This window comes from Parasteatoda tepidariorum, chromosome 8 (assembly GCF_982258835.1).
Source record: "Parasteatoda tepidariorum strain Cologne lab strain chromosome 8, Ptep-v5.0, whole genome shotgun sequence".
Classification (NCBI taxonomy): domain Eukaryota; kingdom Metazoa; phylum Arthropoda; class Arachnida; order Araneae; family Theridiidae; genus Parasteatoda; species Parasteatoda tepidariorum.
Window position 1 is genome coordinate 37854236 of NC_141762.1, and position 21716 is coordinate 37875951.

General features: G+C 27.4%; 1 protein-coding gene and 1 long non-coding RNA gene across 2 annotated transcripts; both read left to right on the forward strand.

Annotated features, from left to right (window-relative positions):
• Positions 1-261: 261 nt before the first annotated feature.
• Positions 262-5746, forward strand: LOC107439349 (uncharacterized). Its single transcript, XM_043044003.3, has 2 exons — positions 262-439; positions 5430-5746. Exons 1-2 carry the CDS (start codon positions 437-439, stop codon positions 5652-5654), a joined length of 228 nt encoding a protein of 75 aa, XP_042899937.3. The 5' UTR covers positions 262-436; the 3' UTR covers positions 5655-5746.
• Positions 5747-7028: 1282 nt separating this feature from the next.
• On the forward strand, positions 7029-12506 carry LOC147806085 (uncharacterized). The gene is made up of 2 exons (XR_015428706.1): positions 7029-7453; positions 12196-12506. It is a non-coding gene; the product is annotated as an uncharacterized LOC147806085 (long non-coding RNA).
• Positions 12507-21716: the final 9210 nt, after the last annotated feature.

Below are 21716 nucleotides of genomic sequence, written 5' to 3' on the forward strand. Positions count from 1 at the left end.
GACAGATTTTATATATTTTTGTTAGGAACGAAGTTTAATGTCTCGGATTATTTAAATTTTTAAGCGAAAAAGTTAAATTTCTTTTTCATACACAGCACATTTTATTGTAAATTTATTGAAGAACGCGTGACATTTATAAATCAATAGATTAATGTCAATCGCTTCTCTTTAATATTTCTAACAACGCAGCACTGCAAAGAAAGTAATGAGATTTCAAGGACAAGCTTTCTGAATAATAAGAATATATTTGAATATTTTATTACATCTTCCTACGAGAATTAGGGAAAAGCGAAATCTAATCATGTGATTCAAAAACTCTTATCTTTAAAGCTGATAGAAGTATATAAGGGTTGTCGTCAGAAATACAGAGATCGATTACTAATAATAGGAGGTTTCTTATCACTTATTTAGACTCCTGAAGAAAACTGCATTCATCATGGTAAGAATATATATGTATCTTAAGATTTTACTTTGCAACTGACATAATTGTTGATAAATAATACTTATTTACATTTGCTTGATATGATACAGCTTTATTCATTGTAAAAGATTGGGAATTAAGTTTCTTAAGCTATAGATTAAGTCATAATTATTTTTAAATTTATTTGATTATATGTTTTAAAAATATATTTTAAGTATGATTCTGGATTTGTTTTGAATGGTTTATATTTTTGCGTTTAGAGTGTTTCAAAATATAGGCGAAAAATAAAAATTAATTGTATAAAAATAAAGATCTATGTTTAAAGAATATATAAAAAAATTATTGTATGATTTTAAAAATAAATAATTTAGAAAAATGGTCTTTTTTTTCGAGCGTTTGGGTTTTTAAATTATAAAAATTACTAATGAAAAGTTCTGCATTTTGTTCAAAATAATCTGAATTTAATTGCAATTTACAAAATCAACATTTAAATTAAGTATCCGTTGTTGCGTTTTAAAATTAGATAATGTATTACAAAGTAAATAAATAATCATTCTGAATTAGAAAATGTAAATTTCAGACTTTTTCTCTTTTTTAAGAAAGGAATTATTCTGCAAATAATCAACTTTATAGAAAATTTTTTTTTAATAGTGAAAAATATTTTTAACTAATTGTTGAAAAACCATCATGGTTTGCTTTTCATGCGATTTCTTTTAAAAATACGATTATTTTTCTTATTTAAGTCTTTATATATGATAAAAAGCTTTTTCGGAATTTATTTAAAAGGAAAGAGCAAGTCAAATGTGAAATTTTAGATGAGCTGGTATTGCTGCATTTACTCATTAATTATGCATCTTTTTTCCCATTATTATAACAATGACAATTTGACTAAGAATTACTGACATTCTGTTTTTGTACATTATAATTAAATAATGCTCTAAGCTATCTGATTTACGGTGTTATCTTTTAAATAAAAATTAATCGTTCAATGGTAATCCCAAGAGAAATTTTTTATTCAACGGTTCAAACGGCTCGTAGTAGAATGTCAACATTCATTTCCCTTGTGTTTCAAATTTTGTGTTAGCCTAACTTTACTGAAATATAGAATGATTTAAAAGCAAATATATCGTCTCATATTTTGCTCAAGAAACTGTTTAATAATTCAAATATTTATTTGAATGAGGCAAGTATTTACTAAAAAACTAAGCTTAAACTAACTATAAAATACACTTATCAGTGATGTCAAAGGAAATAATCGGAATCTTCAGATTAGTAAAAATAGAATTATGAATATATCAAATGCAGTAGTAAAGCATTTTAATTTTTTTAAAAAAAAAGAAAGTACATATACTTTCTTGAATTGTTTGAATTAAATTCAGCTCTCTTTTACCTTTAAAGTACATGTGAAAAATTATAATGCATATGAAAATAAAACAAAACAAAACTATAGCGCATTTTTAATGAGTAATACACGGAGAAAAAAAATCTGGTAAAATTACTGTACAGCATGGTAATGACATCTCTCTTAAGAAAAATATCATTCTGAAAATAAAATAAAAATTATACTGTATTTAAACAATTCATTTGAACATTTTTTCGCATTCATATGGTAACGGTTAACTGAAAATTCCGGTTTTCAAAACTATAGTTCTTACTACCACATATTTAGTAAAAAATACATAACTTAAAAGTAAATTTAACCAGATAAATGGTTTTATGCCATGCTTTAAGACATCATGAAGAAATTATCAAATTTTACCACATTTATCAAATTTTATAGTACATTATAGAACCATATTTTATTGCTAAATTTACCAAAATCATTATCAAAGGGAATCAACCAAAATTATCGAGATTTTTGATTTTCCTATTTAGCCAGAAACACGGTTAATTTTACCGTATTCAGGTAGTTTTGACCATACTTTTTTCTGGGTGTACTTAGTTTAAAGAGAAATGTTAGCAAAATCGGAAGCTATCAAATATATAAATGTTTAATCAAGTAATTAAAGTTATGTACTATTAATTGCATTTTTCTAAAGTTTGATTGAGTTTATTATAGAAATCTTAAAATGAAAAGTAATATATTTTCTTAATATAATTTAATATATTCATGCAGTTCAAATACTCTTGTTTTTGAATAAAAGAAAGAAAAAAAGTCTGAATTAGTTTGAATCAAATGAAAGTGTTCTTTGCTATGATACAGACAATAATAGAAAACAATGTATTGAGAGTTTTTTGTTCGTAATGAAATAATTTATTAAACTAAAAATGACAATTGCAGTTTAAAAAGAACACAGCGATTTATTTTGTGCAAAATTAATTTTGAATAAAGCTTTTTAAATCCACATATGGGTTTTCAATGTATTATTATTTTCGTTTTACAGTTAATTTAATTAAAGGAGAGCGAACTACAGAAACCGCGCCATCTTACTTAATACAAGAGGCATATGTTTTCTTTCTGTGACAGTCAGAATTTTTTCTTATATTTTCAGATGCGAATTAGGTTTTAAATTCAGCTAATAAAAATGCTTTTTTGTTTTGGGAAAAATACAGAATTTAAAAAAAAACATTCGTGTTCACTTTAATGTCACTTTAATGTTTATTAAAATCATTGCATGTAACATTTGAAAGATGCATAGTATTTAAAAACTATCACTCTTATATTTGTTTTTAAAATCGTTGTAGAAAATTGGGTAAAAAAGAACAATTGTGGTCAGAAACTATTATTTAAACAAAGAAAAAGCAAAAATGAAAAAAAAAAAACGTCTAACAAAAAACTATTGAGGAAGGTGAGATTAAAAATAAAAGCAGTTTTATTGCAGGATAAAACTTAAGGTGTTTTTAAAAACTACTTTTTACTTTCTCTCAGCTTTCTTTGGCAATGCAATTAGTTTTGATCTTTGTTTCGCTAAAAAGGAACTTGTAACATGCTTGAAATGTGTTAATTGTTTTATTTTATTTTTGAGGAAATTTCAAAAAATATATATTAAACATGAAATACTCGGACTACTATGTCTAATCCTTATATGTAATAAGCTGATAAAAATTTTATTTTCTAATTTTACTGAAAATTCTTCGTAGTCATCTACAAACGAATGATAATAAGTATATATTCTCGTGATATAAATAGATAACAAAAATTGTCTATGTGAACCAGGAATGATTCTATCTGTTTTCGATTATACTTAATTTTATGAATCATTTTATGAATCAGGTATTTTAATTTTGCGTATGTTATTGTCACTGAGAATGATTCACTAATTGTTTCCACTTTAATGCTAGACCAGGTCCTGAAATTTCAGTACTTAAGTACTAGCCGGACTAAAATTTCTCTTCGCCAATATTTAAACTGAAAATATAAACCATTCAGAAGGTTAACGGATATAATATGCTGGTGGAAAAACCATAAAAGGATGTCGAAAATAAAAACTGAAACATGTTTACAGCTTAAAATACGCTCATATCAGTTTTTAAAAAAAGTTTCAATGTTATCCACATATCATGGAATGTCATTAAAATACAAAAAATATCAAAAAATTAAGACACCAGAAAAGTTCTCTTATTTTTCGCTTCACATTTGTATATCGCTGCCTTTCCACACTAAAATACGATTTTTCAAGTTCAGACCTAGCATCAAACTACTGTGAGGGTCAATTTATAGAAATTCTGCATATATAACTAGATGTCGCAATAATTGTTTTAATGCTTCGTAACAGAAGAAGTCTCTCTCACAAAAAGATGTGATCTCTGCTATAGAATAACACGAAAATGCTATACTCTGTTAGAGTTTTCGTTCTAATAATGGAAAAATAACCGGCAGCAGTTTGTCCAGCCAATTAACCGTAAAGTTCACGCTAAAGAATATGTTTTTACCTTTGTGATTTTGAAATCGTTAACAACTAATATTATTAAAAAATCCATGAATACAACACTATACGTTTTTTTTACCATTTAATTTAAATGTTTTAATTTTCCTCTTTCTTTTCTTGTCCTTAAGTTCATTTTTTGGTAAATAAATACGTATTTATATGAATGATATGCACCATGAATAGAAGAATATATACGGACAAAACTTATTGCATATAATTACTACACCCAAAAATTAAGAATTCTGTTTTTTTTCTTTTCTTTCGAACATTACATAACAGAATAAAATTAAAAGGAGTATATGAAGGATTACAGAACTCTTGTTATGAAAATAAAACTAATATCAAATGTCAACGCTTAGGTAAATAAGTACTCGCTCAATAAACAGAAATAAGAGGAATGTAATTTTGCACAATATTTATTTATTAATATTTGGAAGAGAGGTTTTTTGTAGCTCTTTACGGCTCTCCTTCCCCACACACACTCTCGCTCTCTATGTTGCATGTTTTTCTAGATGGCGCTACAAAACCGTGCGGATTCATCAAAGATTATAGATTAGAAATTAATTCGAAAATATTATGAAGTTTTGCTTACTTTTAAAAGTTCCATCTTAATTCCATATACCAAATTGAAAGGAATAAAAAAACTCAGCATTTAAAATTTTAAATCATTGAGAAGAGCAAAATTAAACAAACTGAAGCTACAGTATTAAATAAAAATGTTTCCAAAGCACTAAAATATAAACTGAAAAGTGTTTATTGAAATTTAGAGAATCAACTAAGCATTTCTTTTTATGGTTGCTAGAGTTCAATCAGTGGAAAGAGACTTCGTTGAAAAAATATAAGGATGACGTCACAGCGGATCGTTCTTAAGTTTTAATGTTAATGGATATAGTAGAGGAAAGTAATTTGTTGGTTCAATTTGTACAAAACAACATTAAAAGTTGTTGGTTGAAAAATGTTGTTATTTTTCCACTTTTTTCAGCTCCTAAATACCTGGTATGTCTGAATTATCCACTTTATTTAAATGCGAAGCTGTAAATTTCATACAAATGTAGTTTGTTTAGAATTGTTATTTTTTAAAAATAAAATTTTACTATTTTTTAATAAATGATATTAAAAAAAATCTATTTTTATTTCAGAAAATAACTCATATTTTCGCTTTCGTTGTGTACTTCGCGGTGTTGCTTGCAACTGCTTTAGCCATTCCTGCACCGTGGAAACATGGAGGTGGAGGTGGTTGGAAACATGGTGGTGGTGGACATGGAGGCCATTATGGAGGTTATCGCGGAGGATACAGAGGAGGCCATGGTGGTCATCACGGAGGAGGAGGATATCGTGGAGGTTACGGGGGCCATAGAGGATAAATTATGAAACTAGACTTGAGTTTGGAAGAAGGCATTTTTATATCTGGAAAAACTTTCCGTTCTCTGTTAATAAAACGTTTTTATTTCTTAAATACTAGCATTCATTTTCATTAGTTAGAATTTTATATTAAGATTTAAAATAATAAGTTAATTAAATCAAAACTTTCGTTTTTTAGGTTTGTTAATTAAATTATTAAGCATTCAGAAGTGTGTGAAAACATATTGTTGATTTAAAGCATTTTTCAATAATTTTTTACATAAATAATAATAAAATTCTTATTAAACGCGCTCGACCTAAGATTGTACAAAATAAACATTCTCAGCGTATGTAAAACAAGTTATTTAAACAAATAGCGTCTGTTAAGTAACATATTTGTTCGGTTATAAAATATTTATAAATATTAGAAATAAATATAAATATTAAAAATATATTAAAATTATAAATATTAAAAATATTTATAAATATTAGAATTTATAAAATATCAGAAATTTTTTCTTAATAAAATTTGTGTTTGTTAAAACAAACATACAACTTTTTTTTCACCAAATCAAGTGCCAAAATATTTTTTGCTTAAAAAAATCTATTTCACTATCATATTTAAATTAGTTTCTCAAGTTCAGATACATAGATGGGCTGAATCAGTTATTTTTGTGCATTCTAGAACATTGAAGAAATGATCCCATGATAAATATGATTGCAATGATTTATTTTTAAAAAAAAAACTGACACTAAGCCAAAATAATAATCCAAGAATACGGGGAAAATTCAATTGGTAATTGTTTCAACATTACGTTGATTTTTAATTTAATTAGTTTTATTTAATTAAAAATAGAAAGGTAATCGTTTATACTTATTTTCTTTATTGAACTCTATATGTATGAACTATATACAATACAGTATATTGAATTTCAGTTTCAAAGGAAACATAATTTAAATTATGTGAAGCTACGATGGAATAAAATTTTATTAAGGTTTTGATAAAATATCAAGGAAGAATTACAAAATTTCGAGTTTTCGAATTTGCACTAAATTTTTAATTTAAGAAATCTTGCCATTATATTTATTCTACTTTACTTTACATATTTTTCCCCACTTTAGCTATTGCGAGGAAAAAGAGTGTTGAAAATAAATGAGCTTAAAGAAAAATTAAAAGAAAATATTCTCCATTAATAATCGCAACAAATCACAACACTTTCTTCAACACTTGAAAGACACCCTGCCAATTATGTGCTATTAGAGTCACAGCATTAAATAAAAAGAAAAAAGTGTTTGAATTAATGTGTTATCTGCTTTAACCTCAACTTCCTTTTGAGCGTGACAAGTCTTAATGAAGAACACTGATTAAAAGTGGACGATTCACAGAAACGGGTTTTAATGCCGCGCGTGATTCGAAATTCAAAGCAGTGGAAACTGTTGAACTTGGTTTTAAGGTTTTGTATTTACGTAGCGTTGTCCATTGTGGATTATTTGTATAGCTTACGACACTAAAAATAGATCAATGTCTTGTTTTCTTATATTTATGTAATGATTACGTCCTCAAGAGAAAAAAAATGGCAATCAAAGGGACAGAATTCGAAAACGATGTCAGAATGTTGCAAGATTCAGTTTTAGTTGCCCTAGAACTTTAGGCAATTTGGAAAATCCAATCACGTGATTTAAAGACATTAAATCTTCTGAAGTGATAATAGTATATATAGAGATGATTTTGAGCATTCAGAAATAGGTATAAATATTTCAAACAAAAGAAGTTTTTGTATCACTTATTCAAGAATCCACAACTTAACTTCATTCAACCATGGTACGTACAATTTAGTTTTCAATTTTGACGTAAATTTTTTTAAATCAAGTCATTGAAAAAAGAAACACTAAATTTTGTTTAATATAGATCTGATATCAATGCGTCTCTGATACTACTTATTTTCACTTTTTAAAATATATTTAATCAGCAGTAATTAAAAGTTTTGATTTTTAGTTAAAGTTTTAACGGTACCACCGTTGAAAGTTATGAAGTTGCAATGTATATTTAAAAAAATTGCGTGTTAGATGCAAAACATACAGATTTCCAAAACACTTATGGAAATGGATGGCTATATTCTATAACAAATTAAGTGACATAGGGAGCAATATATGTTTGAAAAACAATGTGAACTACTGATTCGTTTTTGTTTAAAATGTAAGTAATTCTTGACAATAAATTTAAATTAATGCTGCATTAAACTGCTTTGTGACAAATTCTTTAAAGACCGGCTATCTAATAAACTAAAATTTCATACAGTAGTTCCTCACTATATATTCACTCACTACACCTCAATAAAACACGATTTTGGATTTTTTGCTCATTTTTGCGCCTCTCTTGAATCTAAGTAATTTTAAAAAAAAAAGAAAACCAAGAGAATTTGTCAAATATATCACTTGCATTTATACTAAATTATAAAAAAATTAAGAATTCAAATATACCTTTCATACTAGATATAACATATAAATAATAGGCCTATGGAAGAATCGTGGCGACATTATAGCAGAATACCGAGTTCTTGTAGAAAGATTTTTCCTTTGGAAACTGAAAGATTTTACTTTTCTTTTCTGCAAAAATTTCCGAATCTTGTCTTTAATTCATAATTATATTCAAAAGATGCGCATCGGAGTGGAAAAAAATGCTTGTGATATTTCTATTCCCATTTGAGAATAATAAAAAATGAAGAATAATGAAGTAAAAAATTTGGTTTTCGTTTCGGTAAAAATTTTCGTTCTATTTTTTTCGTGCAGTTATTACATCAACTGATTTCGTTATAGCTTTTAAAATCCAATATTTTTAATATGAAATTATTTATTACACCAACTGAATCTCAAAATGAAAACACGTATTTAGTAATCCCTTTTTGAAGAGTCCGATTCGCGTGATTTTGCAGTCGATCTTTTTTTTCCGGCAGTTATTGCTACAGATTTAATGATTTTTGATTAATTTTCTTAATGGGATGATGAATTACAAAATGTTGAATTACAAAAGGAAATAATTAGTGTGTTATCTTCCATGAAAATGAAAGAATATCGCCCAAAATATTAGAATGAAAAATATTGCATATTCAATTAAAATAATATTTTATTTGAACAGATTTTTTTAAAATATTTATTTTGAAGTTAATGCTTCTGTTAACTAAAATTAGTAACATGCATATTTGTTATTTTTAAATATCTCGCAGAAGGATATTAGCATTTATGAATTATGTGGCAGAAAGCCCGAAGAAATTCTGCCACAGGCATAATAGGATGATTTAAAAATTCTTTTCTTTTTATGATGGGTAATGCGGAAAAGATGCTATTATGGATACCAAGTTCGTCTCTTGCCTCAGTTAATCTAACCATAAGACCTTTTCAGCATTACCCATCAACTCATATAGTAAAAATAGTTTTTGAACTACTTTGCTGAACAATAGCTCATATTTTAGGGATAGAAATGGCGGTTGAGAGCCGTAGAAGACTATTCATCATTCATCATGCAATTAAATTAATCATTATTGCTCAATTGTACACAATACACAAATTAATCATGATTGTACGATTAAGTAAAATTTTTGAAATAAGTTTCAATAAATATCACAATAATTTTGCAATGCTCCAAAGTTTTTGAATTTTACAATATTTTCAATGATATTTTACATATTTATTATTTAAAATAAACTTCATTATATTGATGCATCGTTGTTCATTATATTGGCATTGTTCTTACATTGAGCTTTTTTTGTTCCTAGACAAGCACGATACACCGAGGATTCTATGATATTTAAAAAATTGAAAAATTACTTTACTTAATTACTAATTATTATGAAGTAAAACAAAAAAAGTAATTTGAACAAAAAATTGTTGTTTAATGTAGTAAGTTAGAAATACATCTAGATAAATTGTAAAAAGAAGAGTTTTGGATAGGGTTGAGAAAAATGTAGGAATTTTTTTTTTTTCAAATGGACTTGCAAAGGATGTGTAATTTCATATTCTGAAACTACTCAAAAGGAGTTTCTCTCTGAAAAAATAATTTTAAATTTAATTGTTCAAGCCATAGCTAAAGAAGTATCACCAAGAAAAGCAATTTAATTTGTTTTATTTTTTTAATTATCTCTTCACATTGTTCTTTGGATAACTACCAAAATATAAAGTGAAAAGTGTTATTCTATTTTTGAATTGTTTTTATTTTGTTTTTGTATGTAATTATAAAACCAATAGATGGAACTGGTTGTTTAGCAAACTATAAATAGAAAAACGTGAAAAAACAATTAACAGGTATTATTGAATTGATGTTGAAGGTTTTTGAAAAGAGGGAAGAAAAAATATCCATAAACTACACAGCAATTTCAGTGCATTAATCGAAATGTTTTTTTACAAAACTAAAATCCAATGCTTTCAATTTTTTTAAATAAAATAATTGTTTTAATGAGCAATAAACTCATCACTAGGTAAAACTAGAAAATTACTAGATAATAATTTCTTCGCACTAGCTTTAGTTCAGATTTTAAATGAGTGATCTTATTTTGGGTTTACGACTACCAATGTTTAGCTCCGCAGTCTAGAAATTTTGAACTCAATACAGAAGACACGGAATCAAGTATTGGGTGAAATTTTGCCTTCGTGGAGGACTTTTTGAGAGAATCTACCCACATTTGTGTTACATGGAGAGGGAAACTACGAAAACCTCCCAAGGTTAGTTTGGCGATAAGGGAACTCTAACCCATCATCTGTCTGCCACTGAGGATATTTTAAGTCAGCACTTTGAACCGGCTGTAGAATTCAAATCGACCAGCAATCGCTGGGATTCGTACCCGGTTCACCTCAATGGAAAGCGAGCGCTTTATCCCCTGGGCCACCACGGCTTCTTCAGAGAAATTTTATTTTATAAACTTCGTTGAACAGCCGACCCAATTTTTGTGTTTACGACTACTAATGTTCGACTCCGTAGTCTTGTAATTTTGAACCCAATCCAGAAGACATGAGAACTCCTGGATCAAGTATTGGGAGATATTTGCCTCTGTGGAGGACTTTTTGATGGAACTAACCTGCATTTGCGTTACATGGAGAGGAAAACCACGGAAGACTCCTACAGTTAGCCTGACAGCAAGGGGGTTCTAACCCGTCAATCGTTTACCACTGAGGTTACTTTACGTCAACAGTGCGGTCGGTGCTAGCCGGTTGCGGAATTCGAATTCTGGGCATAACTGGGGTCGATCCCGGGTGACCTCAGACTGACTTATAAACGAACTGTGACGTGTGCGTGGTTTAAATCACATTCTTGGCCATAGATGGTGCCACTGAAAAACAAGAAACTCATTCTATGCTTAAAATTTCCCTGTTTTCACCAATCAGGCTTGCTGGTATTGGTAAGTAGCATTAGAAACAAGAACAATAAGAAAACTAAATGTTTTCTAGATTTCTTTTCTTGTTACCGGATTTTATTTAAAAAAAGAAAAGCTTCTTATTTTTCATTAATGTTCTTGCTTTTTTTAATATAATCTATTAAAATGGAATAAAAAAAACAATAATCGTTTTAAAAGTTTTCAGTTATGAGTTTTGATAGTGAAATGTGAGAATTTTGAAATCTTCAATTATTTTTCATTATGCTCATAATGTTTATTATTCAAAATATATAATGAAATTTATATATATTTATACGCAATGAAATGTATGTCATGAAATTAACCTTATAAAAATGAAATTACCGATAACTTAATCTAAAATCGTTTTATATATAATTGAGCTCACAACTGACCACGAAATCTTAATTATTACACAATTATTAGGAAAACTTCCTTCACTTTTTTAGAAGAAATTTGTGTTGCTTTTAAGTTTATTTAACATTATTTGACAATATGTTTAAAAAATCATTTAAAAAATATTTAGCATGAATTTTTTAGTGGATTAATGAAAAAGAAGCTATTGAATAACGGAACATATTTGTTCATAAACCTCATTTAAATGCTGGTTACACAATGAAAAATAAAAGTAATTTTATAAAGCATTACTAAAATAATATTGAATATAATTTATGAATTTGATTTTTATTATAAATCTGATACAACGTAATAAATTCGAGTTTGTTTTTTAAGCAAAAATATTTTTTCCTTATAAACGTAACATTATGTATGAAAACTTTTTTGTTTTAAAAAATTTACCTCAAATTATCAATTTTAAATCTTATACGTATTTGAAAAAAATTAAAGCAATAATACAAAAGAAGGAATTGGACACTTTGTTTGCCAGGTAACTTATCACTTGTTAATTAACTTGTCATTTACTGTTTCTGTAACTTATCACTTGTTACCAAAAGTTATCAATGTTAGTTGCAAATATAGGAAAGAAGAAATATAGTTCATTTAATTACAGAATTCTCAGTAATTTTCATTACAACTTGTGATTCAGTTCTTGAGTGTCAGTGTTAACAATTTTGCTTCAAAATAAATATACTAATTTTGAAAAAAATTTTTCACAAAAAGCATAGTTTTATGAGAATACTTGTTTTTATAAAAAGTCATCTGAAATTTTTTTTCTTTCCAGAATACATCTCGCTTTTTTGCTTTCGTTATTTACTTTGTGGTATTGCTGGCAACTGCTTTAGCTATTGCTGGACCGGGATATCAACGTGGAGGCCATCATGGTGGACATCACGGTGGTGGACATCATGGGCATCATGGAGGACATCACGGTGGACATCACGGAGGCCATCACGGAGGTCACCATGGAGGACATCGGGGTGGACATGGTCACCATAGAGGATAATAATTCTTGAACTTAGAATTGAATTCAAATGCAGCAGATTTCTTCCTGAATACCTATTTGTTTTTTGTAAATAAACTGTTCTTGTTTCTTAGTAATTCGACTTATTTTACTTATTTAAATCACGAACTAAAAAAAGAATTTTAATAATCTTAAGTTTTCAAGTAAGTGTGATTGAGTAAAATTAGGAGCCCTGAATTTTCAGCCTTAAAATATTACCGATCCAGCTTTACCCCCTTTTCTTAATGCTAATTGTGCTTTTTGCAGTTATTGTTTTGTCTCATTACAAGGCTTTGAATTTGAAATAATTTGTGGCTAAAATTTTTAATTATTAATATCTTAAAATCAAAATTGCTTGATTTCTTCCTCTAAAACGTAAGACGTACTAAAATAGTAGAATTTAACGCTATAAAATATTTAATTACTTTATTGTAAGAATTTTTTTTCGTAAACGAGTTAAAGGAATTACCAAGTTAAAAAAAGGATATTTTGTGAAATATTTTTTTAAGAATATGCTGTTTTTTTCTAAAAAAAATATGATTTACAAAAAGCTTTTTTAATAAAAAATAAATAAAAAACATATAAAATAATAAAAAAAAATGTTTAAATTGTTTAAAAAAACTGGTATTGCATACGTGAAGTTAATTTGTATGCTGCGAACATTACAAAATACGCCTGAAATAGATTTATGAAATTGTTCTTTAAAAAAAAAAAACTCTGTTGCATTAGATAGAGTGTCTTTCAGTTCACATATACGTTTGTTAAAAAAAAGTTTTCACATTTACGTTTGAGAAATACGTAAAGAAGCAGATTTTATTTTTATGCAATATTGTTTTTAAGGTATTTTAAACATTTTATTTAATATTTTAGGACAAATTTTGATTAATATAATAATTTGAAGAAAAGATAGACAAATGATTTGAACATGACTTTTAATATAAAAGGATGGAGCAACAATTTTGAAAATACGGTCCCCACATTTAGGAGGGAGAACAGTCAAAAATTGATATTAATTTCAGTTTTTGCGTATTTTGTCATATCTTAGGAACTATCTAAGATAATTAAGTAAACAGTGCACAAAATTAAAAAGCTTGTTTATCCTAATAATTAATTTCAAATAAAGAAATAATTTTTCGTTATTTATAAGTATTTTCATTATTTATTTCATTAATGGTCATTTTTTTAATCATTTGGCTTATAAGCTTTTAAGTGATATTTAACAATTTAATTTTGAATTAAAAAATTCAAAATTTGAGCAAAATTGCAGTGGGAGGTTTTCATGGTTTTCTTAATCATGTAACGTAAATGCAAGTTAGTTCCATCCAAAGTCAAATTTTCTCCCAATACTTGATCCATGAGTTCCTTTATCTTCCAGATTAGGTTCAAAATTACAAGGCTACGAATTTGAACATTATTAGTCGTAATCGTAAAAATTGGGTCGGCTGTTCAACGACGGTCATTTAAAAAAAAAGCAGGCATGAGAGTTGTGGTGGCTCAGGGGATAGATTACTCACTTCCCAATGAGGTGCCCTAGGTTCAAATACCATCGACGGGTGGTCGATATGAATCCTGTACCCGGCTCGCACCGATCACAGTGCTAACATAAAAAAATATCCTGAGAGGTAGATGGATCATGGGTTATAATTCCCTTGCCTTCGGGCTAACCACGGGAGGCATTCATGGTTTTTTTCTCCATGTAAAGTAAATGCAGGCTAGTTTTATCAAAAAATGTCCACCACGAAGGTTAGCTTGTTCCAATGTTTTATCCAGTAATCCTCTTATTTTCTAGGTTGGGTTCAAAATTACAAGGCAATGAAACGATAATAGTCGTAAATTCAGCATTTCGTCAAGCGTTTATCACCGGTTATAAAATAAAATAAAAAGGTATGGAGGCATATTAAAAGAGTATGCTTTTGCAGTATATTTTTGTTTCCGATTTCGTGTCTTAAAATAATGTTTGTTCCAAAATAATCAGCACATTTAAGGCTAGCTTTATTAATTTTAATTTAGATTTAAAAAGAAGTGTTCAAATATTTGTTTACGTTGCATCTAAAGAGTTGGGTTTTCCGAATGGCCTAAGGAGTAAGAACAAAGCTTTAGTAAGACATTGAATTCCTACGATTGGAAAAACTCCCTTGCAAATCACATTAATAAGAGAATTTAAGAAAAATTTAAAATATTTAACTAAACGTGAAGAGGATGATTGGAATTTGATTATTTTTGCTGATAAAGTATCAAAAAGAAGCAGCTGATCAGAAAGTATCAGAAATCTTTAAACATCTGATTTGGTAATATTTATAAAATTTTGCTGAATATAAGTAAATTTTTACTAAAATAAGATTTTCGATTTCCTCTAACAAAAAGTTGTATAAATGTAACATTAAAAGTGTTTGATGATAAGGTCTATATCAAAATAATCCCCTGTCTCAGATCCACCCAAACACAAAAGCATTTGTCAAACACACACGTAAAAAAATGTGCTGGTATAATTTTTCCAAAATGTTACATTTATACAACTTTTTGTTAGAGGAAATCGAAAATCTTATTTTAGTAAAAATTAAAATGTAATATTTTGTAATTTTCTGCTGAAATAAAATTTTTGATTTAAAAATATAAATGACTATTTGACTTTATTAAAATATTTTTGATGAAAAAGTCTATCTTAAAATAATCCCATATCTTATATCTTTCCAAACACTAAAAACATTTGCCCAAATCAGATGAATGAACAATTTTTTTAAAAATAAAACAAGATGCTTTTATTTATTATTTTATTTCGTTTAAATAAGTCTCTCTTTGAGGTATCTAAAAAGGAAATATTTTTTCTAGAAATAAGAGTTTTGCGAAAACTAAATCGTATTCCTTCCTGGCAGATGCTGTGAACATCTTTTTTTCTAGCTTTTATTCTCAAAAATTGTTTTAAATAAGCGTTTAAAAAATTTCCTAAATATATGTAAGTTTAAACTTAAATATCACTGAGAAGTTGTAAAAGAAAATGCACTTTCAAGCCAGAAGTTATATAAAAAAAGGTTTTACGAGTTTCTTGCGTGTGTTGAATTAGATAAGTTTTCTATGATTAATAAAGTTAAAGAAATACTGGCTATCAATGTTTCTTTGTCAAATAATAAACAAGCTTTTTTACAGTTTTCTCCAAGACAAAAGGGACAAGAATGAAAGGGTTCAACATTTTTCTTTTTTCTTATCTGCTTAGAGTGACATTCTTACCCGGAAACCTCATCTTCTTCCAAAACTTTTCCTCAATAGTCAAAACCAAGATATAGAGTAAACAACTTTTTCAATGATACGCTGAAAAACATCCCAAGAGTAAAAATATTTTTTTTTCTTTCTTTTCTCTTCTTTCTTTCTTTCTTTCCTTTAACTTGAATGATTCTACTCAGTATCGTCGCAAAAGATTTTTTTTTTCAGAATACTTTTTCTCGTTATTTCATCTTGTTAGTGAGATCAACTTTGTGCTTATTAGAGATGAGTAAGAACTAACTTTTTCGGTATCAGTTACAACTGATATCGATGCGACTGCCTATCAGTTACAAAAACCTAATACTTTTTGTATAGATTACATGTCATTCGAACTTAAGAAATTTATTCAAGATAATGGAACAATTGAAATATTTAAATTTCAGTTAATTTTTTGAAAAGTAATATTTCTAATAAATGTAATTTGTTTACTACTTCTCCATATAAATGACAGATTTATGGATAATTTTACCTCAAAATTTAAACTATCACTACTCACAAAACTAAGCAAAACATATTTCATTAAAGGGCTTTTAATTACTCCTCGACACAAAGTTGAAATATTTCATTTAGGGGAGTGTCGGGTCCCCTCGCCCAGCGGGTACCCCCTCCCACTGTCAATTTCATATGTATAGAATATTTTTTCAAGTCAATGGGCCATCGGACAATAATTGTTAAATTAAAAAAAAGATTATTTTCAAAGTTTCAAGTATTTATGCAGCTGGTAACATGGTAAACAATAGTTTTGAAAATATGTTGAATGCAGTAGTCATGAAATTAAGAAAAATCGGTCGAATTTTGTGATAAAAATGATAAATGAGGTTTATCTATTGTCAATACATTGGTCATTTTCATTTACACCTGAAAAAACAGTCAAAAAACATAATTTTTGTAACTGGGCGGGGCTATCCGACACATTTTGAAAAGAGCTGAAAAACATGTTTTTTTAAATTTCTATTTTTTTGAGATAAACTATTCTTTTTTTGGTTTATTCTTTTAGCATTATTTAATTAGATGATAAAACAATAGAAACATACAAAAATATTGATTATTACTCAATATTATACAGAAATATAAGCAGTACTCCTTAAGTGGGCGGGGCTACCCGACTCTCCCCTAATGCAGATTATTTAACTTTTGTTCTTTATAAATATTTTGTTCATTTTGTTATCATAAAATTTTGTAAGTCTTCCGAAACTTGTTCTTCTTCCATATTAGTCGAAACCAAGATACAGAGTTGACAAATTTTTCAATGATACGCTGAAAACATCCTGACAACAAAAAATAACTTTTCTTTCCTTTATTTTTTTATTTACCTTTTTCCCCCTTTTTTATTTTAATTTATTTATTTTATTCGTATTCATTTTTGAAACTTGAATGAATCTACTCAGTACCGTTGCAAAAGATTTTTTTTCCAGAATACTTTTTCTCATTATTTCATCTCGTTAGTGATATCAACTTTGTGCTTATTAGAGATGAGTAATAACTAGCTTTTTCTGTATCAGTTACACTTACAGAAACCTAGTATTTTTTGCATGGATTCCATCTCATTCTAACTTTATAAATTTATTAAAAATAAGGGAAGGAATGAAATAATAGTTAATTTTTTAAAAGCAATATTTTTAATAAATTTACATTGTTTGTCACTTCTTTTTCCGTATAAATTAATTAGATTAAAGGATAATCTTATCTATAAATTTGAACTACCACAAAATTAAGTACGACAAATTTCATTATAGCTCTTTTTTATATAATCAGCAAATATTTCATTTAACATTTACTATTTAACTTTTGCTCATAATTTTATAAATATTTATTTTTATTATAAAATGAATAGTAAAAAATAAATATTTATTTTTTACAAACATTAATTTATAATAAATATTTCTTTTATTATATTATAAATGCAATATATAATTTTGTTTTTATATATTTTGCTATTATATAATTTTATTATTATATTATTGTTATTATATAATTATATTATTTCGTTTAAATATAAAAATATTAATAAAATAATTTTAAAAAGTTAAAAAATAACTTTTTGGTAGTGTTTGAGACGAAAGTATGAACTGAACTTATAGGCGTGACTTATATGAATTGAACTGATATAGTTTTAGTTAATTTTCCAAATATTATGTTTATTTTATATAAATAAAGCTTATTTTAAAAGCTTTTTTATTTATTTCAAGAGTTTCTTATTTATTGGGTAAAGTGGGAAAATATTTATTTATTTAGAATTTTATATATACGAATAAACATTGGTTAATGCTTACAAAAATTATTCAAGAAAACCTTCAAAACTAATAATTATATGAAGCAAGACTTTTCGAGGTGTCTGCAAATAAAAATTTTGATCTAGAAATTTTTTTATGAAAAAATTAACTTAGTTAGAAATTAATAAATTTTTCCAGCTAACTACAATTGATAAATAAAAATGATTTTTAAATGATATTATGTTCATAAATTTACTTATTTGTTATTTTATAAGCATTTAAATTAAAGACTATTAAGAATTCATATAAATTTAGTCCTATAAATTCAAAAATATTTTTTATAAGTTATCACAAAGTGACTGACGTACAATAATCTTTTTCAAGAAAACTAAGTCAAGTAAAAAATGAAAGTAATAAAAAAAACCTGGCTTATTTATGCAAAATTAATTACTTTGCATCAGGGATTTTTTTAAACATTTTATTCCTTTTAATCATCATCTTTCTTACAAAGAATGAAACCGTAATTTCTTACATAATAATCAATTTTGAATATTTTTAATTTTATAATTGTATTAAAAAATATAACCAGTAATATTATTAATAATGAGAAAATATTGAATAACTAAATTTCTACCTATTCTCGTTTTAGCTTAAATTTTAAAAAGTGATGAGATTACCTATGCTTACTATTTCAATACAATCAGAAAAGAGTTATCTGGTTATCAGAAAAAGGTCTTGTGGGAACAGTTTATTAGAGCGATTCACATATGATTATTATTATTAATAAAGATAGTAAGTGATCTCATAATAGAATTCAGTTACAATAAGCGTTATCTTAAAACTAACCACAATATTTTTAACAACATACCTATAGAGAAAGCGTCAAAAATACTTTAATCTAAAAGATAAGAATCACAATGTTTTTACAAATTTGTACGATATTCGGTCCAATAATGGGAAAAACGAATTCCTTTAAGAAGTGTTATTTCTTTTCAGTTGCTTATTACTTTCTTAAGATTTTTAAAACAGCTTTTAATAAGGAAATAATTCTAAGCTAGACAAAACATTTATGCAGCAAACTATTTTGAGTGCATTTCTCGACACACACACACACGCCCGCCCCCCCCACACACATATATATATATATATATATATATATATATATATATATATATATATATATATATATATATATATATTAGAGATGAGCTGAACATGAGACGAACATAAACTGCGCAGAGGAGGTTAATTAAAATAGATTTCACTACGTTCAGGCTAACAAGTTGCGCAGTGGAGGAGAATACTAAAGATGTCATTACATTTGGACTACTGAAGGATAATATTTCATGTTTATGGAAACCCATGCCGAGACCTTCTCTTTTCTAGGAATTATTGGCCGAGCCAGATCATGCCAGCTCAAGAATTTCAATCCGCGTAAAACCCGAATCAGAGATACATCGATTAACTTGAATCCCGAGTCTGTCCGAGCCCGAGATATAAGTCAGATAAACGCCAAATTATGCCGTCTCGTAACTTGATACGTAAACAAATGTGTATCAGTAAATTAAAACCTTTTCTATCGCTAACCTATGAAAGAAAAAGCGAAGAGGAAAACTGAACCAATTAAAACTCCAAGATGCTTAATTCTAAAATTAAAAATTGAAATAATTAGCTGAATGAAAATTAGCGTTAGCCTCATAAAGCAAAAATAAAGCAAACCAGAAGTAAGAGAGAACTGCAAATTTTTATACCTTATATAGTTAAAAAAAATTTATACTCAATAACTCAACCAAGCGTTTGTATAAAAACAGTTAGAAAGCCCATAAATTTTTTTTCCAGAATCTGTTTCCGCCCGAGCCAAAAACTTTTTTTCTGTTTACAAGTCCGAGCCTGCGTCTTGTGCTGACTGTGTCGGGTCTGAGCCCGTCTCATCTCTAATATACAGTTATATGTATATGCTCTCTGTTTTTATATCTATGCACGTGAACTTAATATGATTCTGCAATGAGTAAATATTTCAAAATATAAAGGATTTGCTAGCTTTCAGTTATAATTGAACAAAGACTAGTTTAATCGCACTTTCTTTTGAATATTTTATCTTTGGTTTTTTTATGTTATGCTATCAGAAGATAAATCAACTTTAATAATTTTGCAACGTATGTGAATGACGTCACCACCGAATTCGTATTCTAAAAGGTGTATGAAACTATAAATTTTTAATGAATAAGTTTTCTTTTTTTGGTTTTTTTTTTTTAACTGGAGAGCTCGCGGAACAGCATCAAGTCAAATGATACTGAATATAAGTTATCTATATTTCGATTGGATTCAGGTATATACATTAATTCCTAAAATAAAATTTGTTTATATATCAAATATATACGTAACACAGAGAGAATAGTAAGACGCATTCGATTTAGGATAAAAATGTACATTATAAAATCAGTCATTTCAGTTCGCAGAGATTTAAAAATTTTAATGTAATTATCCGTAATAAAAAACTTATTCTACTTGCCGTTTTTTAATTTTATGAAATTCAAAGCATGCCAACATTGGTGTTTCATATAGTGTGAAAGCGTAATTTTAGGTGTAAGATTATTCAATTTAGTAAGGTTAAATTACAAGTGTTAGGTTTAAGTGTTACTAGGTTTAAATCACACTAACTTATTATTCAATTAAGTTTAAATTACGTTCTGATGTTAAACCGGAATAAAATATTACTTCGCAGAACTTTTTGGATTGTTCAGCATCATATTCAGAGAAATATTACATTGTTGTTCTTCGAGTGTAGGAAATGACTGACTCGTGCACTTTATTACTTTAAAGGTTAAACATCCTTAAGGTTTACTAATAATAAACCATGTTTCATCACAATGTGTATTTCCCATGTAACTCTGCCCTTGTCAGAAGAAGTTTTGCGATTTCTACCTGCAAGAACTTATCATTCGTAATCTGCGCTATTGGGCATGAAAGTTTATTGGTTGTTTTTATAATTTTGACCTAGCATTTTTTTCGCTAATTTTCTGAACTTTCTTAAAATTTTTTTGTACATTTTTTAATTCTTAGTTTTTTAATATACTTTGAAGGAAATCAATTGCTCATTAATGATAATCAAGAAATAATTTTTCGTATAATTCACTCAGAGCAAAACGATTGAGGGTAAATCTAAAAAACTTCTTTCATATGATAGACAGAACTTCAAGAACAGTAGAGTTTAACTACAATACTGATGGCTATTCGAGAATAATATGCAGATAATACTATATTATAAAAGCTTTAATTCTTTTTGAAGTACTTGCAAAATATTTAAATATATATAAAAAAGAACACACTTTCTTAAGATTCTCATTACGTGAATACTGATTTCTATTTTCTTTTAATCAGAAGTTTTGCCAGATTACCTCTGTGCTAAAAAAGAAAAAAAATCAATTCATGACCTCATTCCTGTGGATTTTTATAAGAAATAATATCTTGAATCCGGAATATAATCCCCGTTTCCCCCTGTTATCCACCGTTTTCTGAGAACTCCCTTCTGATTTTTAGTACTTTTAGATAATTTTACAGTCACGAATTTGATTTGTAATAAGGTAAAAAGATCATTATTCAAACAGGCTTGAGAGGTGAAAAGTTTAGCAACTAGGTACATTTAAAGAGAGGAGGGAAATTTTGGGGGTATTTGTTCTTTAAAACGATAAACGAAAGGAAAAAGAAAATTTTTTTCGTTGCGTTTTTTAAAAATTCCATCTCTTAGCCTTCTTTTCTTCTCCCAAACTCGTATATTATACAAATACCAATTCATAATTTCGGTTAATTAAAAAGTGATTGTGGGTTATC